The sequence below is a fragment of the Platalea leucorodia genome (genome assembly GCF_965183815.1).
Source record: "Platalea leucorodia genome assembly, chromosome: 12".
Taxonomy (NCBI): Eukaryota; Metazoa; Chordata; class Aves; order Pelecaniformes; family Threskiornithidae; genus Platalea; species Platalea leucorodia.
This window is the reverse complement of record NC_138834.1, coordinates 16,480,445-16,505,127: the sequence shown is the minus strand read 5'-3', so window position 1 is coordinate 16,505,127 and position 24,683 is coordinate 16,480,445. Positions and strand designations below refer to the sequence as shown.

Sequence of the window (24,683 nt, the reverse complement as noted above, 5' to 3'; positions counted from 1 at the left end):
AGATTGAGGTGGATTGGATGGGGCAATGGATTTTCAAGCTTGCCAGAACCTCGATTTGGGCAGAGTCCAAGGGATACTATTTCTCCTGCTTTACTGACCCTCAGTGTCTCCACTATTCCACCCTCGGAAAATCATAACCAATCGGATCTGTGGATGAGGACCATTTAAGGATACCTTTTTCCCTTTGAAACTTGCTTTGCTGTATGGAGTGCAAATGATAGAAGGACAGATGGCATTCTTATTGCAGCAGATGGAACACCTCTTCTGTGAATGTCATTGTTGCCCAGGTGAAGTGAAATCCCAGTTGTATTAATGCAGTTCTTTCAGGTGGCAGTGCGCTGCATCACTGATAAACCTGAGAACTGAGAAAATAGATGCAAATTTAATTGCATGATTTATCAAGGTGGATGACTAAGAATCAAGGGATTTCATTTCAGCACCTGTCTTTGGCCCAGACTTTTTAGTCTTAACTTCCTGTGCCTCAGTTTTCTTATACAATCAGAAAATAGAATTACTTTACTTCTGTGTAAAACAGAATTTATTTTAACATCTTGAATTCTTCAGGTAGAAAACAGAGTAATCATGAGTTACTCTGATTACTAAGATCAAAAATATCATAGGAATTAAATGATAAGAGAGTTAATAGCAAGGAATTGCTATTCAGAGAACATGGTTATGTGAATGGATCATTTAAATTTATTTACTGCTTTATTCCTCCCCATGCCTCTGCTTTTCTTAAGCTAAGTAGGAACACATGGCAGTGCTTCAATTTCTTTTCTCCTTCCCAAGATAGCTTTCATTCAATGAGAAATGGAACTAACTCCTTTTCTTTAGAAATACCCTTAGGCCTTTGTTAAAATATCCTAGGTTCTCCACTTCTGTTGCAGGTTACCTGTAATGCTTATGTTGGAAGGATCTTCTTAGTTGAATAAAGACTTGTTTTTTAGTATAAGATGTGTCTTACCCTCCTCATAATTGACTACACTTTTGGTTTTAGTTTCCTACCCAGCTTTCTTACCTTGAAGCTATGCTCTAATGAATGCTGATGTTTTCTTGTCACTTCTTTCACTAGTCTGAAATGGCCACAGTACCACGAAAGCTAGAGGTGAAGGAGGCATACCATGTAATAGTCCATTCATCGGAACAGGAGGCCCTGACTCATTTTATACCTTTTTCACAATTCAGCTGACTACTAATAGGATATTACGCTACAGAAAGCAATTTAGACTCGAAATAACTGTGTGATTTCTCAAGTAAATCATAGCACTTTAATGGTAAATGAAGTTTAGAGGATCCTGTACTAGCTCTGCAGAATGTACTAGCAATTACCACATATAGCTTTTAGTAAACTCACCAAGTCAGGCAGCTTGACTGCAAATATCACAAGCAGGCAATAGCATCTTCTCATTACAAGGACGACCTAAATACTCCCTGTGTGGTGTGACAAAGCTTTTATACCTTCAAGGCGCAGCCTCATTGGCTCTTTTGCCTCTGTCCTTCAGGTGTAATAGTTGACAGGGCATGCTTAAAGGGGCCCTGTGTCTTCAGTACAGGGATAAAATACCTCATTCAAAATGATTTTTCTCCATTATCAGTTATGTCTGGACTGAAGAGTTTTGAAAGTCTTAACCCATGACTTGAGCCTCAGAGAATATTTTTGGTTATGGTTACATTCTCTAGCAAGGTCAAAAATTATTATTGCTTGAACCACTGCCTTCAAGAGTATTATTGTTCTCTTGACAGTCCCAGCTCATCGTTAGCTTAAGTCTCCAGGTCACTTAGAAAAATCCTCGCTTGAATTTAGATATCCTCAAATGGGTCAAAAGAAGGATTCTTAAACATAAGGTAAGAACGATTAGGACTTTTTGATGCATTTTGTAGAAACGCCGAGAAGCAAACAAAGGAATGAAATTATCCAAACACTATTAAATATTTTCAGCTGGTCTCAGAAATTATTAATGGGGTGAAGGGTTCTACGTCAAATTCTGTTTAAACTCCAAGGATATTATTTATCTAGCATCCTCTAACAAGTGATTTTTATGAGTTTATGCTGTTTGTACAAGAGTTGCACCTTTTCTTAATGTTCATCCAGACTTTTAAAGATTTCAGTTAGAGGGTGTTGTGGAAGAGCCTTGTTATAGTCTGAATGGATGGAATTTTCAAGAAAGCTTCAATGAAAAACCATCAGTAAGACACATGCTGATAAATCACCTTATATGGTCACTTTTAAAAAACACTTAGATTTTTCTTAAAGCCTCATTTTTCACAAGCATGAGCCAGACAGAATTTCATATTGATTTTGGAGACTTGCTCAGAGCTCAGTAGTACAAAACTGTGAACGTATTTTTCAGGTTTTTTTCAGTCTTTAAATACAGGTTTAGGAGACCAACTTCAGGCACTATTCAAAAGTTTTGTATGTGCTTATACCTAGGCACGTATTTCTAAGCACAGACACCCATGCAGAGCACCTGCGTGTGTAAGACGATACGCAGAGGTAGGCTTCTTACGTATGTTGCAGATACCATGGAAGTTTCTTTCCTGATATTGTCTATAGATCTTGATCTATAACTTCTTTCCTAAAATTGCTACTAACCATCTCCCCCCAAAATATAACAATAACATGCATTCAGAATTTGTAAAGATATTAAATGGGAACACATCCTTTAAATCTTACTGAGTTGCTCACATGTAATTGCTTAAGATTGAAATTGCTGAATATTGGTGAGTAATCTGAAGAAGAAGATCTGGAGCAAATAAACAAAACTCAGCAGTCTGTCATAAAGGAAAGAAAACTTCACAAACATTATCCAATGAAGTAACTGTCATAACACTAATGAACACACGATAGACACATTCAGTTTCAAGTTATTTATTTTTTTAAGTGGACAATTTAAATGTTGATGTTACTAACCATTTTGTTTTAAATTTCTTAGAGCCCTTGGCTGGGATTTCTTGCACTAATCATAGTACGTAGGGGGAACAAAAGTAGAAGGTTATTTTCCAGTGTGCATGTGTGTCTGTGTCTCTGTGTACGTATGTGCTTTACAATTATCAAACATATATTTACACACCAACTTTACACTGAAGTCTTTAAGAAGTCTTTTCTATGGCAGGGGAAAGAATCAACTGACCACAGACTTAGGTCTATATGATCCATTTGAGATTTTCCAGTATAGTCCCACAGAGCTTCTTACGCATTCAGACTTTTGCCGGAATGTTACTCCATCCAGTAGTGTTTCTTTATGAGATGAAACCTGGAGCTGAGGAATGCATCTCTTCAGTTTCCTTAACTTCACTAAACTGTAAATAATTTAAATTATTAAATTGAAATATCAAGACATTTAGTTATTGTTCATATCGCTCATCTTTAACCTTCTAATAATACATCACATTTTTAAAATAATTAAAAAATCAACAAAAAAAAGACTTTGGAGGCTATATACTACACAATCTCCATGGCTCCTGCTTCTTGGGAAATCTGTCACAATATTACAATTCCCAGAATGTATTTGGAGCAGTGGAACAGAATTGTCCGTTGGCAACTTTCACATTCAGCAATCCAGACACTACAACAATAATTTAAAAAATTGCCTTGTGATTTATTTTTTTTTACTTGTATTAAAAAAGGAACACTAACCTACTTCTTAAATATAGTTTGTTTTTTGTGAAACACCACAAGATTTGGCAAAAAAAGATGTAAAAGAAGACTGTTTCGATGTATAAAACTCCTTACCAGTAGAAGAAACACTGACCTTTATTTGGCCTATTCATAGATTCATTTCATGTAGTTTTGCTGCATATTTGAAGCCTTAAAGAGCAGAAAGAGCTGCTAGTCAGTTTGGAAATCACAGAACAGTTGCGCACCAACGATTCCTTTAACAGGCAAGGTGTCCATGGTAAACAGTAAAGTAAAGCAGAAGTGTGTACATAGTATATGCTGTGAGTCATGTGCATGTGCATACATGATGGACGTGTATATACTGTTTGGCTGCGTGTACCAATATTGTGGGTGCATGCCCATTCTCTACAACTTTAAGTAGTATTTTGCTTAAACTCTTTTGTTCTGTAGCTTCTGGTTTGACCTAGCTTTTCTCCCCAACGCAACCATTCTGCTCCACACCCTGCAAACGAGTTCATCCGTCACTCACCAGCTTTATATCTTCATGTCAGTAAAATTTTAGGACAACTGGATGAAGAATTATTTCTTACACAGAACATGGTAACACTCCCACTGTAGGAAATGGAATGAAACAAATGGAATAAAAGTGCAGTGACTGTGGTGAAAACATCTCCACAGAGTTAGGCCTCAATCTCTTTTTTTGTTTTTGTTTGGGGTTTTTGAGTTGGGGTTTTTTTCACTGGGGGTGTGGTTTTTTTGGAGAGGAAGTTTTCACTCTCCAGAAGATATATTTGTGAAAAATGATGTAGTGGGTTAAAGGGGCATAAGAGGAACTGTGTACATACATCAGATTTCCCCTTTTCTCTCCTTGGGCTACTAAGCATTGCCCCATTTTTTTCCACTGGAGGTGGAAGTGGTTAGCCCCTTTTTCATCCCTTCAGGAAAACAGATTAAGCCCAAGGATTCTTAGCAGAGGCCAATATACTTGAGATTGTTCTGAATGATGACATCTGTCACTGCATCAAAGACAAACTGGATGTTACTGGTATCAGTGGCGCAGGTGAAGTGTGAGTAGATCTCCTTGGTCTCCTTGTTGCGATTCAAGTCCTCAAACTGGCGTTGGATGTAGACTGCTGCCTCCTCATAAGTGTTTTGGCCTTTGTACTCAGGAAAGCAGACCGTTAAGGGGATGCGTCGGATTTTTTCTGCCAGCAGATCTTTCTTATTCAAAAAGAGGATGAGGGAAGTGTTGATAAACCAATTGTTGTTGCAGATGGAATCAAAGAGACGCAAACTTTCTGCCATTCGACTCTGTAGGACAGGAAACAACAGGGTCAGCAATAGTGTTTCAGCATAACTGTGGAAAGCACCTAAAATACGTTATTATGTCTATCAATGAGCAAAATCTGCTTTTAGAAACAACTGGTGTTTTATTTGGTGACTGCCCATCTTACCTGACCGTGAAATTTCAGGGATCTTAATTCACTTATTTTAATACAATGTATTTCACCACAGACTACCCCTTCTTTTATTTTTTAAAATATTTGGCAACTGCGGAGGAAAGTCTAAAACTGAAGATTTAGAAACAATAGGTGTAACTTGGGAAAACACGGCTGCGTTCATACTTAGGTTAGCACTATAAACAAATGCGTTAAATAAAAGGGATGAGTAATTTCTAAGGATTTCAACATGCTACTATTAAAGTTTTTTAAAAAGATGGAACTACTACAGCACAAGTGTAACATTGCATCATTAGATGACTAGTTTAGCACACCATACGTAGTCAGAATTTTTCACTTGCCCTACCTCTCCCCATCATATAATGGTAAGCTTGAAAGAATACGCAAGAACCACATTCTACTATGGTGGGAGAACTTGTCTGTTTATAGGTGAAAGCCGAGTTTAGCCAGACATCTCTCTCTCTGCTGCCCGGAGTAGGCAAACTCCATTTATGAACCGTTTAGGATGCCCACCACAATGACAGATTTGGAAATGACAATCCAGTGCTGCTATAAACTGAAAGCAGAGAGGTCCGTTAGCAGCCACCGGCCGTCTTGAATTGTCGCCGCCGCGGCGCGGGGCCGTGATGCAGCCGGAGCTGTCCGTGGTACCCGCTGCTCTGGGACGGCTGGGTTTGGTGATGGGTCTACACCTATACGTAGGTGTAAGCAAACGTAACGTTCTGAACGGAAAATATTCTAGATTATTAAAATAAATATCACTCAAGTATTGTCAAAAGTAGATACAGAAAACATCTTAATCGCGCGTTTTTGCTGACGTCGTCGTTTTCCAGCATGTTACAACTTAGATCTTTATTTCTGTTAGGTGTCATTGGCACATCAGCATTATCATTATCTGACAAACTTTAGTCAGATATTTATCTAACATGAAAATTTTTTAAGTTACGCACTCATATTTTCTATTTAAAGGAAGACATCTCTTTTAACCAAGTCGTCCTATTCATATTTAGAGAATGTTGATAAGCATGGCATTTTACAATTAAGCAACACGGCTTCATTTCAATCTTTTCCAATACCCAGCAATAATTTTTATTAATAAAACTATAATTCTTGAATAAGCGGACCTTTATTCTGTCCCAGTTAAACTGTGTTCATGTACTGCTGAAAGCAGGAAAAGGATATATGACTGAAAATTTGGAATCAGTTTTTTCTGTACAACAAATTATTAGAAAAAATGTGTCGAAACAAATACAAAACAAGGTGCATTTTTAAAAACTGGAAATTATATAGATTCTGAAGATTTCATAGGCTCTGAGGCAGAGGTAACATAGGCTGAAAATTGGAATTCTTGCAGTGATGTGCGTTTAATTAAATTTTTTTTTTATTAATTAGAAGAGTCTTTTAGCTGTGTGCCAGTTATTCTGTTCTTGAAAATTAACGTCAACTAATTTTTCAACTTGGTGATAACTCTGTTTGCTATTTTGACCTCCGTGGGCCAGTTTCGTATCAGATTGCAAAGCCTGAGTTATGCTCTTTCATCATTCCCATCTAATCCTCTTCAGACACCCCAAAACAATTTTTGCAATTTTTCAGCATCTTTAAAATCTCAGAACGCTGTAAGGCATATCTCCTTCTTGCAGACCTGATCCAATGCATAGCTCTCAAAATCATTTCAAGTAGGTAAACCAATGTGATGTTAATCACAGCATGAAATTCCGTATTCCTACTCACATGTCCAGATGAATTGATTTTGTATGGGAAACATTTCTGTAAAGCTTTTAGCTCTTACCCGAATGACAGGCCTACAGTTAATATTTAGCCTACAGCTAAAATATTAGCTATTGTTCCTTCTCACTTTTTTGTTTAGGCTTTATACTGCTGAAAACATCATTGTGAGGAATCATGGTTTATTCCTGCTTTACCTTCAACAGTCCTTCCCTCTGCTTTGAGATAACAGTGAGATTTATTGCACCCTGGTCACAAGATGCAAAGAATCCTTGTACAGTCAGCTCTGCAAAGTCTGCTTGCTAATAAACCATGGATAAAATATGAAGAAAGCTTTTCATATACAGCAATATAGGTTATAATCTTAACTTCCTTAAAAACAATAAGCAAGCTAAATATCTATGGAAATTTTTTCCATGTTAAGTTTCCATAAAGAGGTGCATATATTCCGCTGATTATTTTTTAAACTGATCTCTACAAAAGCTGTACAAAAACTGTTGAGATCGCTGTTGCATGTATTTGCAGAATCTGTTTTTTTTAACTCAATGCATCTGGCATCATCTTTTTTTCCCTTCAAAGTGAATTTGCAATACTGTCCTGCTAAATTAAGAAAATAAATCCTGTTCTGCTTCGAGTATCTCTTACTTTCAGTATTCTCAGATCATGAGATTGATAAGATTTAATATAATTTCTTCAGCTCTAGTCCATATAGCAAATTTAATTAAGATTAGGCATTACTGATCAGCATAGGGCATGATGGAAGGGAGGGGTATTGTGAATGATGGGCATCATTAATGATATATCAGGATACAGTACCAAATCCTCCCAGTCTGTCATCTTTGGTCTCACTTTGTATCACAGTCACATAGCAGATAGTTTCATAATATGTACAGATCATGAATTTAGTGATTTCAGAGGAGTCATCAGAGGAAGAGCAACTTTCTGTTTGTAAACTTTTTATATAGTGGCATGCCTTGCCATCTGAAAGTAAGAGCAAGTGATTTGATATTTTTTATTTAAGTAAGAAAAATAATACTGAAAATGTCTGGTAAAACTCCTGGACATTACAGATACCTGATTTCCTAGTGCTTCCCAAAGGTATAATGAATCAATTTGTACAGAACTCACATTTTTTCAAAGAAGCATAGTGTCTTGAAGAAAGCCTGGAATCAACTCAAGCCGAACAGTTTTAGTAGGTCAAAAGTATTGTGGACTGGCAGCAACAGAAGGCTGTAAGGTTCCTCAAGGGATCATATATACCATATATATGGTATATATATGTCATTCCTAACATATTTTTAACCTATTCTTAAAGTCCTTTTCACAGAACCTCTCCATTGCCACCTGTTGACTGATGTTTCAACAAAGAAAAATACATTAATTAAAAGCTACTCATTAGTAGGCACTGATCAAGATTATTTTCTTCAAGAAGATGTCCTAGCTGATTCCTCAAAGCACAGAAGCAACCTTAACTTTTGTCACATAAGACTGTTCAGCTGGTGACTGACAGACACATTTCAGCCCATAGGATCTTTTGGTGTGGACAGTTTGCAAACCTTCATCGTGCATCTGCCTATGTCCTGCTACACATGCCCAGATCCTGGCATTAGTTCTGGAAGCTGCTGTTAGACCTATCTGGTTCCACACTGATGCAACTTGTTTTCAGAAATACCTCTTGTCACAAAAAACAAAAGCAAAGTTCATTTGACTTCTTGCATTTATACCTGATATAAAATAGTAGCATTCTTCCCAACTGAAAGAAAAAAAAATATTTGCTTTTTGATGGACTTCTATGCTTGGCATTCTTTTATCATATGTATAGAAAGAACATAAATTTTGCAAAAGTTCACAGTGCTATTTACAGAGTACCTTCATCTATCTCTGTATCTGTTTTGATTTATTTCCTGCAAATAAAGAGACTGAATAGGGAAGACTGGAAAATAGCCATGTATTTTATCATTCTGTATAAACATTATGTCGTCAGATATATTGGTCAAGTACATTTAGAGAATCCACATTTTCTTTTTTATAATTTAAAAACACAAAGCAGTGAAAATAAGGCATCAGAGATGATACACAGAATTCTTTGTGGAACTGCAGCGTGTATCAAGTAATATATTCTTCCACTGAAGACATGCCATAGCACACAGTGGCAGCGCTCTCGCAGTGCCAGCAGGTACAGTACTGTGGGTGTTTGCTTACTTTGCATAGCGGTTCTATAACCGCTGCGACACTTCAGTAATTTCTAACATTCCCACCTATTCTTTGGCAATAATGGACTCCTTTGCTTTCTTCTAATGTTAACCTGTAATGAGTTTACTGTTTCAAACAGTATTGGCTGCATTTCCCGTATAGGTTATTCTGCAGATGTTGTACTCCTTTGTATAGGCAATATTTTAGGTTCCTGAAAACCTTATGCATACATCATCATTCGCTTCAGTGGTCCAGAGTAAGTGAATAGAAGGGATTTGGGATATCAAAAAAAAGAGTATCTTTTGTTTACAAGATTATTTTCAAATAGGTATGTGTTCCATTTCTCTGGCTTGTGTTCAGAGGGGATGAATATAGAGTCTGGGTATTTATGTTGTCGTGTGACTGTGACATCTTCTAGACAGTTTTCCTGTTTGGGAAGTGGAGGTGAGAGGATGATTTTGGCTTTTAATAGAAGTACCAGTATTTTGGGCCTAATTCTCCTGAAATTTGCATCACTTGTGCATCTAGTGCATCTCCCTTGACTTTACTAGAGGCACTCCATATTTCAACTGGTGAGATGAAGAGAGGAGAATCATTCACCGCTTATTACACAAAAAGTAATATAAAAATATCATTTATTTAAAATGTACTTTTTATTTTATTAGAGAATGCAAATATATTTTGTTGTTATTAGTTCAAAGGAAATCTGCAAAAGTATTGATCATTATTGTTACACTAAAACAGTATCCTGAAAAAATTGCCCCTTAAAAATGCATAGTTGCTGAAATATGAGCAGACTGTTTTACCAAAGCTTTTCAAATGACCTCTTACACTTTCCTCATTTCATTTGTGTTACTATTCCTTTTCATTTCCTATGGATTGACTTGATCAGAATCCCGTCCTCTGTTCTCAGAGTTCCATGAAGGCATTGATGTAGTTATTTTAGTGAGTAATTCTGTGTTTACAGCTTAAAGCCTCGGACCTTTGGCAGTTTCTGGTCATTTCAAAAGCCGCAGGAGCGCCGGGGCGCACCGTGATGGCTGGCACTGCCACAGCAGCCATGTTGAAATCTAACTCACCAGCCTCTTCAGGCATACTGAAATATAAGCAAAATTATATAGTCCCTATATTTGGGGGGTTTGTTTACTTCTTCCTTTGTAAAGGTGGGGTCATCTGACTTTTGAGCCTACTTTGTATACAGACAGATTTATAGATGTAAAAATGTGGCTTTAAAAATCTGTTTGAGGGTTTACTTTTTATTTTCACAGTGCAAATCCTGACACAACAGATAATCCCCTAAAAACATCACAGGTCTGTTTCCATATAATCATGCTTGTCTTTCCTTCCCTGAATTCATAGCTGATGATAAAACTATGCCAGAAATTTTTAGCTCAGTTGAAATGCTTTTGCTACTAATTGTCTGGAAAAAAGTGTTTTAGAGCTAATATAGGTTTTTGGCCAACTCTCAACATTCATGCCAATGGGACATTGCATTTTAAGAGATTTGTGTTTATTACTGTATTTTCTAGTGAATCATAATACTGTCCCTCTACTACCAAATCCTCAGTTAGAGTCTGTAGTCCAAGGACAAAATCAGAGAGTTAAAACCCTTCCATAAATTGTGAAATGTAATGAACACGTACAAGAGGACCGCCAGTTTTAAATTAATGTAAACTTGGTGATCTCTTACATGATGTGAAGAAAGAATTAGTAAACTGTTGTAGCTGACACCCAAGAAATTTCTTCCTCGATGTAATATCATTATTATAATATTGGTGGGTATTTGAAAGTCATAAAAACCTTAACTAAACCAAATAGAATTTCTTTTAGTTAAAATGCAAATCAGTTAATCAGGAATCATTTCCAGCAATGATGCAGGCTATATTACACCAGTGCAAGACTATGGTTGCATGGTATAAATGCACGATATACCTTGGGAAAGGAACCTGCAAGATCCATTTTATAATTTAACTATAATAGTAAAAGTAGGAAAATGTATGACAGGGCAATGAGGAAATGTCACAGAAAGGAAAAGCCAAGCCTTCAAAGAACAGTAAGATGTCATCCATAGAGTTAGGAAAACTCTAGGGAAAGAGAAGCAGGCAGCACCTCCTTCCATATGATGAACAGAAAACTAATTGAAGTTTTTCTGAAAAATTTTTTTGCTGCTAACATGGAAACATGAAACAAGTAGTGTTCAATCTCACCTTCCGTGTGGAATGAAATGACAAACAAGTAAATCCAAACCTAGGAGAAAATAGTATACACGGCAAGACAAGGCCTTTATAGGTGGTGGCTTATGATTTGTGCAGTGCATCAATCACATTTGAAATGGCAATGCATGACATGGCTCTCAGTTTTTTATAGCCAGATGACCTCTTGATATATCTGAAAATCTTCAATAAGAAGTGATACGTCCACAGTTCTAAGACGAAGGCTGACACTGAAACTGAGCCTAAAGATACCTGATATATCCACTCATATACTCCTATCCTAACACAACAGGCTCGTTTCTGGTTTCATCCATATAGTACAACTACTGTACATATTATAGGGGAAGTGAACTTGAAAGCTTATTATAATAAAAATATAGACTAAATTATTGTAGAACTCCCAAAGGAGTTACAAAAATTTTCTATTAACATGGAGGAAAAATAAAGGTAGGACAAGGCATTCCTCTTCTCTGCAGTGTCTTTTCCAGTTCAGGAACCCTGAGGGGGCTAGCTAGCCAGGTGGTTAGAAAAAAATGTGCTGCTGTAATTTCATAATTATACACAAGCTGGCGTATAAGCAAGATAATGCCAATGCCTTATCCAGATGGCCTTGTTGGGGGCTAATTGCAAATTCTTCTCTGAGCATGAGAACAAGGAATTGGTTGCTTGAGGGAAAGAACACGCTAAGGAACAGATGGCTGCTTCTGTTCTTCCAGTAATTTGCAAACATACAAACGTTCTGGTCATCCTCTGGAACAGGAGAGGTGTGCTTAGCAGCAAAGAGTTCCAGAACAACTAAGAGTTTTCAGAAGGGAAGACCCTGTTACCAAGACAGCAAGGAATGAGAAAAATCACTTGGTAGATGGAGCCAAATTGGAATGTGGTATCTCCTCACAGCTTCCACTTTAAAGCTTTCTGGTCACAGTTGGGAGAGCTTTGAACTTAAAAATGAAAAATTATGAAGAGAGGAACTATCACAAATAAGGGAATTAACTGCCATTTGTACTAAATACCCAAGAACTTTATCTTTCAATCATTATTTCTCTTTCAGAATTATTTTAAAACTGGTAGGCATTTGGGGATTGTGAAAACCTTAACTAAACTAAATAAAATTTATCTTGTGTAAACCATAAACAATGATGAATAAAATTGGTGCAGGAATGGTAATGTTTGCTTTCCAGAAAAGCCAGAAAATCTTTAAATGTCATTAAGTCTTGGAAAAACCAGTGGAAGCTGTTGCTATTTTCCTGTTGAGGCTTTTCCTTGCCATAGTGGCTGGCATTTAGCATATGCTGGTAGCTATGAGCTATTTCACCAAATGGCATGAATCTTTTCTTTCTGTTTCAAATATGTTGTTTAGAGATCCACAACTAAGGACCTTCTAAAGAAAGCAGGTGAAGCTGAAGTATTTGAAAAAGGGGTGGTGGGGTAAAAAGGTAATTGAATCTGTTGGATGTAAACATTGTTTTTTCCTTAAGGTTACTATACAAAACAATTGAATCAGTTCTGAAATAATGACAGTCTACAAAACAAACCGAAGGAAGTACCATTGCCCAAGACAGTCATAGTCAAAGCAATTCAGGAATTCAAACTATGTTTGAATAAATGTATAATGAAAGGCAGAGGGAAAGCAGAAGAGTTTTGCAGAAAAAATACAGATGATGCAGAAAGCAAGAGATAGCCTACATAAATATAGGGAGATGCTTTTCTCCTCGTAAAAAAGCCTAGATTGAGTGCTAGTTGAAAGATCCTTCCTGTCTAGCAGTCCTGTTTGAGTGCTGGATGAGAGAGACTTGATTTAAAAAGACTATTGTATGATTCATCTTTTGTTCAAAGAAAGAAGGCTCCTACAAGAATGCATAGGGTCAGGTGGCTATGGGTCTAAAGGGGGAAAGAGGATGATAATTCCATGAGTTACAAAAAATAATTGCTTTCATCTAAAAATCAAAAAGAAGAAACTGTCTGTCCGAGAGAAGTAAATAGACTTAATCCAATTCACTCTATATATCTCCCAAAGAAATTAAGAACCTCACTGAGGTAGGATTAAACTGGGATAAACCACTCTACCTGTGATGTCCTGTATATACCTGTGTCTAGCCTTGACATCTCCCCAGAAGGGACAGGGTAACCAATAGGGGTTTGACTAGATAGAACTGTTTTGCCTTTCTAAACCCTCTCTTTCCAATCCTAGGATCCCAGAGTTTTCCTGGAAAATGTTGGGAACTCTAAAATGTCAAAATTAGAAAGGGTGACATAGAAGGGTAAGTCCCATTGTGAAGTCATTAAGAAGTGTTCTTAAGTCACTCAGCAGCTTAACTTATTCTACAAGCAGACAAACTCCTTGTCCCATCACCAAAGTAATATGTTCCATTAGTCTAAAACCACTGCAGGAATTCCTGACCAGTTACGTGGTAAACAAAACGGGAAGGAGGTCTAGAAGCAGCTATGTCAATATAGCACCTGTCCTATGGATGTATACCTGCATGTGCTATTTCTGTCCTTCCTACCAAAATTCTTTTCAGTGTCCTGCATATATCAGAGGAACGTGAAGTGCAGAAAGGTGGAAAACTAACATAGCACGTTATATATATACATATACTTTATGCCACCGCAATAAAGGGAAATTGAAAGGGATGACAAGAGAAGGTTTTATATTAGAGGAACCTTGAATCTCTACTATGAAATGAGCATATAGAAGGCTGAGAAACATGGATGTTATGAAGTGGAGCCCTGAAGAAATCTTGTGTGATTTGGATAGGAAGATATGTATTTATATTGTGAGGGCAAAAAAAGGTAATAAGCGGGAAACAGGCTTGCTTCCAGTTTTTTTAAACAGATTCATCCTCAAATCCAGAGGAAAAATTATACTAGCAAACCAGATTTGTAAACTACCACATTAATTCCTCATTATTTTATAGATAATGTCCTGTAATTGTTTATCCTTACAGTTTGTAAGTGAAAATGTGGAACAGGTAGAGGAGGCAGTAGTCAATATTTGATACCTCTTTTTCAGAGAAGACAGGGAAAATAACCGTGACAAAGCGGTACTGCAGCATACTGTCTGCCTTGATGATTTCCTGTGGAGTGTTACTACTGTCTTTAGAGAAAATTCTGCAGATGATAACTGAATCTGGCAGTATGAACGAGAATTACATGGGGACCTTTAGTCTTGGCTATTGTATAGGATGACAATGAAAATATTATGAATATTTTATTGCGTATGATCTCTGTGACTGGAAAAGAATTGTAGTGTTACTAAGGCTTTCTGTGGACTAGACAAAGCAGATATTACTTTAGCAGAGTCCTGAATGTTTGCCTTTGAAAATTGATCCCTGCAACTTTTCAGGTGTGCACTGAAACAGCAAGTCATATCTGCAGGAGTACATGATAAGTTAAGCATTGTTACGTCGTAGTTACATATGGGTGCCAATGACAGGCTGGGGTAAACCACTCTTTAGTACTATCTATCAAAACTGTTTTATATTCCTAGATGAGGAACAATACAGATTTGTTAATCCTAGTAAGTACAGTCTGACACCCAGCTATGATTTTACTAAGGAGAGTGCCTGAACTGAGAAATCAGTTTGGTTAAATTTCCTGACAGGAGGATTAGATTTTGAGCGCGGAGATTTCCAAGCAAAGGAACAGGACAACAGGTGCTTCTGCTAGGACTTACAAACTAAAGAAAACCTAAGGAAAGGATATATAGAAAACTCGTGGAAGAACAGAGGAAAAGGTTACTGAGTTCTGAGTTCAAGGATCAGAAAGAGCGGGGCACTTGACCATTTAATAGAAATGCTAGAAGATCCAGATAAAGGCTACTCCAGTCTGTGTGGCCAAGGTATTAAAGGCTGTTCCACAACATGGAAGGGGGCAGAATAAAAGTGGAGAAGTACATGTAGATTGAAATACTGCTTGTGACTAGCTATACGTATCTTCTAAGCAAGCTGAAGTACAGGAAAATAATGTTAAGAAGTCATAAAATGTGCATGTGATAGGTGCTATATTTATCAGTTCTCGTAAGAGAATTATAAGTCCAGAGGAAAGTTCTAGACAAAAGTATGTTCAGGAGAATAGAAACATGGGGCAGTCAGTGTTGGTCCTGTCCCTGACAGAACAGCAACACAAGTCAACATTTCTGGGAAGGAGTAATAAGGACAGATTGGCAAAAGAAATGCTACTGCAGCTGACGCAGGCCAAAAGAAACTTCAAGTCACAACAGGCCAACATATTAAAACCTACACATTACATAGACAGTGTCCAGCCAGGGCAGCGCTGCCAGGGCTGCAGTGAAAGTACGCAAGATAAATAGTATCATGGAATATACCTCTCTTCACAGGCTTCCATTAAAGTGGGGGGGTAGCTTGTTTTTTCGCCTTACAGGAAAGCTGCTATGTTTCAGTTGCTCAGCAAACAACTGTTAACACTCTCCTTTTACCGCCTCAAAGGTCAACAAAGCTTTATGCTACATAAGCCTCTTGACATAAGAGCTACGAGAGCTTGCACTGTGCTCCTCTGCGTATTATTTTTGGGGGCAAGCAGTTTTAAGAGGGCAAACACGCCATAAAAGGAATATAAGAATAAATCTTCAGTGTCTTTGACAGGGCCAGGAAATTAAGATTTCCTGAGTACAAATTAAGATAGTTCTTAACTTAGTTCTAAGCAGCAAATTAGCAGCATATAATACCTATGCTTGCTTTGGGAGGTGGGGGAGTTTTAAGCATTGCACAGTATTCCAAGCAAACTGCACATTTCTGGAGTTTAGGAAAAAATCTAGTATAAAAAGTTTTCTTGTTAAAATCATATTAATTTAAAATCTCAGAGTTTTTTAAAATATATCCAAAGTAGCATGAACATCCATACTTTAATGGTAAATATCTGGATGTTTTATCCTTAGATTGAGTTATACAGATGGTAATAGAGGCCAGCTTTCTTGTTCCTGGTAACATATTTCAGTTGACTTCAATGCTTACTCATTGTTTTCAAGTGGAAAGGGTCATTTTTTTGTTTTCTTTCAGGCCTTTAGATTATTTGCTTAGCTCAAGGGCAAAAGCAACATTTCAAGTACATATTCAACATAGATGAAATGTTGCATAGTTCACACATGAAGTGGTCCAGGGCTTTGGCTGTCCTCATTTGAGACCTTTACGCTTAATATCAACCTTCTGTGTCTAGGCCATAAGCAACTTAACACTGCATTGAGCTGCAAGGAGAGGCTGAGGGAACTGGGCTGGTGCTGGGAAAGAGGAGGCTAAAGGGTGATCTAATAACAGCCGACAATTACTTGAAGCATAGCTACAGAGATAATGACACTAAACTCTTCCCAGCAGTATCAGCTGAAAGAGTAAGCAGCAATGAACACTAATTGCAGCTTGGGAGGTTCAGATTAGATGTCAGGAAAAAAAATTTCACTAGAAGACTAGCACAGCACTGGAACAATTTGCCTAGAAATGCTGTGAAATCTCCATCCACGGAGGTTTTCCTCACTCAGCTAAAGCCAGAGCTGGCCTGATTTACTGTTGGCAATAGTCCAGCTTCAGCTGGGATGATAGGGTAAGTGACCTTCAGAGATCACATCCAGCCTACATTTCTATAATTCCATGAATTGTAAAAACATACTTATAGTTGAATCCATAAATGAGAAGTCAATTTTATGCATGCAATTCTCAACAGATCTCAACCGTTTCATCCCAAAGAGGCAAATTCATAAGGGCTATCCTTTTGATGGAAAGAGTTGTACTACATTGTCACTATCCTGTTGGTGAGGAAGATGAAAAGGAAATGGTCAAACAATGCAGTTGTGGCCTTTGTGGAATACTCATTTTTAATTGTTTTCTGTTCTTTCAAGCTCTCTGGACCTTAGAGTAGCCCCGAAGTTATTAAGTCCTGCAGAAATCTGCATGAGAACTACATGAGAATATGCAAGTAAAAAGAAAAATGTTTATTCACTGTTGCAGACTATTGACTAACCTACCTTTTGTATAGTTTACACATAACCCAAGCTCTGGCCGATAGATTACGTGTAAAGAAACAATCCTTTTCATTGCACCTTCTTTGAAATGTGCATTTTTCTAATACATTGGGGAGGGCAGGAAGCATGTTAACAGGATGAATATTGGTTCCTGTGACCCAGACAATTGTTTGCCTTAATTGAAGTGAAACAATATATTGCATACATAAGAGAAAATTATTTTTTTTTAAATTAAAGAACTCCATTAATTCTTGCCACTAGAATGCAACAGTAAGCTTAATAATTTTGTGTGACAGAATAATGGCAGGGTTGAAAAATCCAGTGCCTGTGAATGCCCTTTCTCTGGATAAAAAGCATTTGAAATCTGAAACATCAGTGACAGGAGTCCCACCTGATAACCTACGATATTAAAAAAAAAAAAAAAAGAGGACTTCTCAAGTAAGTAGGTTTTCATTTCGACACAATCAAGCCCAGCTTTGAAACAGGACTCTCTGGATATTTATGAAAGCTAATACATATAAGTAAGATGAAGGATCATTTGTAACAGTTAGTAGAAATAGAAAACATAGAGAAAACCAGCAAGAATTATCACAAGTATGGAATAACTATCATATAAAAAACAAAACAAAACAAAACAAAAAAAAACCCCCAACAACAAACTAGTCCTCTTCAGCCTGGAAAAAGAAATAGCTGAGAGAGAACACAGTAGAGCTCATAAAATCATGAATGGTATGGAAAAGGTGAATAGTGAATGATTTTTGCACCATTTCTTAGAACGCAAGAAGTAAGAAACATCAAATTCAGTTATCTGACAGCAGAGACGTATTCCTTCCATGCAGCGCATAATTAAATGTAAAATTCTGTCATGAGGTGTTAGAGAATAATAATAATAGTGAAAGTCATAAAAGGGTAATTGGGTTCAAAAAGCAATTAAATTAAAAGGGCACTTAAACAGAAAGATGTTGATGCAATCCTTGGTTCAGTTATCTGGTCGGGTATATTGCAGGAAGCATCAGTGCATGCTTGACCTGGTCCCATACTCTTTCCTGAACATCCATCGTCGCCCACAGCTGGACACAGACCACTGCAGATACTTGCTGTGACCTGGTGTAACTGGTTTGTAGGTTTGGCTGTCAGAACAGCTCATCCTTCTTGTGAAATCAGCTGTTTCATTCCCTGTCGCTGAAAACTTCTCCTTTACATAACCCATGTAAAATTGCTACAGTTCCCAGACAATTTTGCCTTTCCCATTAGTCTTGTCCAGTTTAAAAAAAAAAAAAAAAAAGTTTGTTTTACAAACTTCACCATCGTTTGAAGCAGTGAGTGTTTCTCACCAAAAAGGTAGGCAAAGAGTCTTGGAACTAGAAGTACTGACCTATCCTAATTTGCATTGTCCGACAGCAGAGTGTGTGAATGACAGGAGGATAATGATATTTTCTCTTAGACCCAGGAAAAAAGAAAGAAAGAAAGAATACTGGCCCACACTGATGCTGAACCAAGTTTTCACCAGAAAAAGTTGGCCAGTAGTTTCATTCTTCAGTAGCATCTGAACAATAAAAACAGCCTATTGTACAATAAAAAGGTAAATACCACTTTATACTGAGAAATTCACTGCAGGGGGGGAAAAAAAGGAATGCCCACAAAACCTGAGACACTTTCTCAGACCACGTGACATCTGGAGAAGGATGTATTTTGCCCTCACAGCTTAAGCAGCTGAAATTCTTGCAGGAGCACTGGCTTTTCATTTTATTGTGTCTTTGAAGATATTTTAGATAGGATGCTTATGGAGTGTGGTGCAGTAGAGCTCTTGTGGGAACAATGGCTATCTTCCCTTTTTATCCCGTCTATGTTGCAAGGTTAACGTAGCATACTTCAGGCGCAAGTGGTTATTTCAGATCTTTTAGCAGCCTTGCCTATAATTCTAAGATAGTTCTTGCCATCGCGCTGATCTTGAGGTTGCCTCCTGCTAGCCTAGCAGAAACATCACGGCTGTAGGGCACATAGGTTAGTGTTCAGAGTCAAGAATGAAAAAGGAACAGAGAAAGCAAGCTAAATGAAAAAATGCAAAGCAACATCAAATAGAGGGTCTAAATGCGGGCCTGATCTCGGCCTTTCTTGCATAAACTGAGAGGAGTACTGAGGAGTACAAAAGCAGCATGTGTAGCAGCATGGAGAAAGAAAGAATCTTGTCTTCACTTTCAATAAATTCTTCTGGTTTTAAGCAGCATTACTGGAATTTAGATCAAATCAGTTTTATTTCCATGAAGTTATATTAGAGTAATTAGAGAAGAATGAAAGGAAAGAAATGGTGATGTATTCTGAAAAAATCCTTCTCCCATATTTGTAATGAAAGTTCTAGTCTGTTGGGCTGCAGATAAAGAAGTAAAAATTATTTTGGTTGATCAAGACTGAATTTAAAAAAAAACCAAAACACCACATTGTGGTCATATGATGTAAATCTCCTTGTTGGTATAAATCAGTATTGCTAAAGTTGTTCAGAAAACAAAAAAAAAAGATTAACTTTGATGTGGAATTTGTTCAGCCTTTTGGTGAATCCTCTCTTCCACTTTGTGTAGACATTGAGAATGATCCACACAGTTTTTCATCAGACCATTTCTGTCTTGTCCTGGTCTCCACTGCTCCAGCGCCAGGCTCTCCCCATGCCTCAGCCCTTACTGCAAGCCATTTCCATGTATCGGTGGGTGCTCAATAAGCAGGTTGGCTGCACCACCATCTGGGTTATCAGGCCATCTCCCTTCTTTTGATGCTCTCTCATTATGTGCTTTACCAAATTCAACTGAAATGAGCAACTAAGTAATCATATCTACACACCTTCAATTTTTTTCACCTGGCAAAAGGGAGAGATTCACTATTGCCATCTGTCCAAACAGATTTTGAGTCTGTAAAATAGGTGGAAATTAATTAAAGGGAAAGGTTAAATAAGTCCATTTGGGTTTACAATTACGCTGCTGTACATTTGGAATATTTCTAGTGATGCTACTGGAGCACTGCAAGATTGAAACCATCAGAACATGGCTCTGCATTGCACCAACAAATTGCATTATGAATCTTAAGAATCGCACTGTTTTCTCCAGGCGAGCAAAGTACATTTTTTCATTTACAGTCACCATAATATATACTATAAGCATATTGGAAAGAAAAATAGAATTGTAAAGAATATTAATAGTAAAGAATTATATAATAATAACAGTTTCTGCAAGAAATGCAAGTATCTTTTAAAAGTAACTTTTTATAGACATTTAAAACATTACACACACACACCATTTTGCATAGAAAATTTCTTGTAACAAGTCCTCATATCAGAAATGTAAGTTTACGGTCATGTTACAAGTCCGCTATCTACTAGCTGTTCAACAGCTTTCATCTTTCAGTCCCAGTTAGCACAAAAATCTGCAGGAGATTTCTGCTTTTAACACCGACTTAACGTTAAACAATGAATCAAGGTAAAGATTCATCTTCAGCGTTGTCAGATTTTTCATGCAGAGTAAGAAATGAACCTCCCAGGTACTAGCGACTACCACAAAATATAAATATACAGAAATACACAATATGCCGTGAAGAGAGAATGAAGCAAAAGTAATTGTATGTGGCATATATCACTTGTATTTCTTAAGGTATTACTAAAAATAATTACAGTTTCACTAAGAACCTATTTACAGGAACTTACTCTAGAATGTAACACAAAAAGGATCTAAACTGGAAGAACATCACAATTGCAAATTTAAAGTGTCAAATGCTGAAATCATAGTTGCCTATGTAGTTACTCATGCGAATCTCATGTTACGTGAGCACACAATTTCTTCTTCATTGAACCCTGTCTCGTTCATCTTGCGAGAGGGACAATGTCACGTACCAGTCAATATTTTTCTTTATTGTCACAACTCAATTTATAGACTCATGCTTTACTGTAAACTTACTATTTATGAGCTGGTCAAAAGACAGAATTACTGGTTTCTTCTCAAGCTTATAATTATTGTATCTGAATATTTCATTGGCTACATTTGTTTTCACAGCATGTTGCCAGATCAAGAGGTACTGTTAAAAGCAACTTATGAATAGGGAATGATACAATCTATATAATGAGAAATTATACTTAGAAGGAACCCAGTAATTCTACACACCCAACCGAATTTTCTAGAACCTAATTTTTCAGCACAAGTATTTATTTATCTAACAAAGTTTAATAGGTTTTTCAAGCTATCATTGATATCTGGTGTAGCTCTGAGTAATCAGACCTACTACAAATCCAATCACAGGATCTCAAATTAGGTTCCTTTGAGAAAAGGTAAGGAAGAATGTGGGATTACCTATGGAAATTTTCATTTAAGAAACTGATTTGGAACGAAAAAGGAACGTGGACCTATGGCAGGATTAGTACAGTTATTCAGAGTAGCATTCAGCTGCTTTAGCCATATGAACTTTCTCCATTTTCCTATAATCCTATGTCCCATTCATTTCACATTTTCCTCCCTCTGCAGCAGATGATGGCAGTGTTCCTACAGTTGACAGTCTTGTTTGTCACATAAGCCCTTATTAATCACAGAAAAACCATTATATTCATTGAATGAGGCAGAAAATCCATGGAAAAAACCATCATCACTATAAAGCCTGAATCAAAATATACGGAAACAAGATGTTCAAAATAAGGTTACACCAACAATATTCTCCCATTTACTAACTTTTGATTATTTGGTTTCACCAGGTCACTTAAACCCCACTCCACCTCAGTCTCCACTCCCGCTGCTTCATGATCGAAACTTACTCCCAGCCTTCTCACCCTTCCACTCTTCCTCCTCAGGCATTAGCGGTCGATCAGATCTCCCTAATGATGGCCTGCACTGTTCATATTAGCACAGGAATTTGCACAGCTCAAATTAGTTCAAACTTGCAAGGGAATGAGGAAAAAAAACATATGTGAGACAAGGGCCATTCCAAATATTAACGAGATCTTGTTAAAATTGTCAGTTTTTTTTTCTCTTTCTAATAATGGGTGAAAATATCCCTTCCCTTCTAAATTGATCACTTAAAAAAAAAAATCAGCATAGATCATACCATTTGCAGAAGGGCAGAATTGGTGTCTTTTCTCCCCAGCTTTCGCATCTCTGAACTGGTACAGTAAGACTCCTTAGTCGTTTTGGTGTGCGTAAGCGTATGTGTATTGGCATCTGATAAAGGATCTTGGCTGTAGCTACTTCTAAGTTGACCCTACTGCACTATTCTCAGATTCCTTCTCTCCTACTCTGGGGAAAAGTTCTTGTGGTGCTTTACACTCATCCTGGAACTTGCAGTGCTGGAAGGTAAGGCTGTTCCTTTTGTGCATCCATTCCCAAATTTTATCGTTCATTATATATGTGAATTTTATGCAGTCTGCATTTTTTTTTTCCTAAATGATGGGATTCCGTATATGTCCGAGTATACCACATTAGTTATTTTTCTTTGCCATCTAATAATTCCAACTGAAATTGATGGCCGAGATGAAGAGGGATGTCAGAGGCTCCAAGACTAATCGAGTTACACACAGCGAGGGCCTGTTCACAAGGAGGTGTCTCATGGGTGTCTCCTGCTCTCAGGAGACAACAGAAACAGCACTGTTAGCTTCTTTCAAAAAAATGATCCTGTGGCTTGGATTGTTTGTGGGATCACAAGAGGAACTGTGGTCACATCATAGGAAGTGCTGGTAGAGTAAGGACAGTCTGGGTAACAAACACAATAGAGGAGTAGGGGAGGAAAAAAGGAAGCTGTTTGAGCATCTCATCTTTTCTGTTATTACAGAATTACAAGTCATACTACCTTTTTTTTTTAAGGCTTACTCAATGCTAATAACAATGCAGCAGTCCTAGCAGCCTGCCTGATGTCTTCTCCAACAAATCAACTTTTAGTGTTGTCCCTGTAAAGTAACTGCTGTCTGGTTAGTGAGCTCCTAATTAATGAATCTTGGATTGAATCAAGAAAGAGACATTCTGAGAATGAGTTATACCAGAGGAAAGAAGAGAAAAACCTAAAAAGGTTACTAGCTTTTGCAGTCTTGAAGAGGCTTCATTTATTTGCATGGCTGCTTATCGCTTGTCCATTTCTTTGATTTCTTAAAGAAATGTAGAATCACTTTCTATTCAATCCATTAAAAGGGAAAAGGTTATATTTTGATTTTGGTTTGTGTACAGCTTCTCTATTTTCAACTTGGTGATTATACGTTAGGTCAGAAATACTATAATTAATTTTGTACCTGATTTTAAACAGAGAATAATTTTGGTCCAGTGAGTCCTGAGCCTAGCCTAAGCACAGAGTGAGAACTCGAGATGCCTTCTCTTCCAACCTCTGTTTTCCATGGCATTCATTTTAAGTTCCTCTTCAGGTTTCTATGGAAATAGCAGAGAAGCGTGCTTATATTCTTGGCATTAAAATATTCATAAAAAGAGACACGGAGATGGTTTATATGGCAGATGCCGTATTGCTGAAGCAGGCAGTCAAAAAGTAAGCTCCTTGTATGTAAATGATCATATGCGTAAGTGAATGTATTCTGGGGAGAACAGGCCCAGAATGTATTCTTCACAGGGAGGGAGGAGGAACAAGGTAGTACAAACCTGACCTGCAGAGAAACCAGGAATTTCTATCTGAAGTGCAAGACTTCCCAGAACAATGCAAAATAAAATGCTGCTAAGATTTTGCCATTAGAAGCTGAAGTCTTTTTCAAGGGAACAGAAGATGATTTAAACTTGTTAGAGAGGCACATGTTGCATCACGATCACATATTTTAACCAAAATGTCTTCTCTAATAAAAAATGGTATGTTTCGCGAAACATAAATTCTCAAGTTGCTGTCAACAGCCAATATATTAAAGTCTTTAAACCCAAAGTAAAATCTATCTTCTTCATGGAGAAAATCATTTTATAAACCTGATGTTTAAGCAGACCCATGAAAATCACATTAACAGGATTTCAGATTTCCAATTTAAAATGGGCAAGTAACAATTAATTGCATTTATTTAAAAATAGACAGAAGCAGACTTTGATTAACAATGTACATCTGGTTGCCCTAGTAGTTGTACTATATGTGCTAGACGGGCAGTGAACTATATACTGAATATAGGGCTGACTCCTCTCTGAAATCTAAAGACAGTAACTACTCGTCATAGATGCAAGCCCGCCTGTGCACATCAGGACCAAAGGTAAACTGGGGGCCAGGCCAGGAGGATGTCTTTCTTCACTGTCTCTGAATGCAGGAATCAGGCACTCACCTTTCTTCATTATGGATGCAGTAGGTTGGATGAGTCTGCCATTCATCCTGTATGCCCTGGCGGTGGCATTACGCAGGTACCATGGAAGTCTGCCCTAAGCCTTTCCGGGGCGATTCCCAGCGTCGTCTGCCACAAGGCCAGGTGAGATTTACGGCAGGACTCTGAGCACATACAGCTGGACTACAGAGATTTCAGTCTGCTTCCTGGCAAGGGCTCTTCAATACGGTGTAGACCGTCACTGTCATTC

At 37.5% G+C, this 24,683-nt stretch overlaps 2 protein-coding genes across 2 annotated transcripts in view; one reads left to right on the top strand and one right to left on the bottom strand.

Annotated features, from left to right (window-relative positions):
• Nucleotides 1-24,683, top strand: part of RSPH14 (radial spoke head 14 homolog) — a gene marked incomplete at both ends in the record, with an annotated part of 104,342 nt that overhangs the window by 7,624 nt on the left and 72,035 nt on the right. The window lies entirely within an intron of this gene.
• GNAZ (G protein subunit alpha z) overlaps nucleotides 4,586-24,683 on the bottom strand; it is a gene marked incomplete at both ends in the record, with an annotated part of 46,922 nt that continues 26,824 nt past the window's right edge. The window contains one exon of the mRNA XM_082324952.1: nucleotides 4,586-4,930. Coding sequence (XP_082181078.1) covers nucleotides 4,586-4,930 — 345 coding nt within the window. The remainder of the gene's footprint in view (nucleotides 4,931-24,683) is intronic.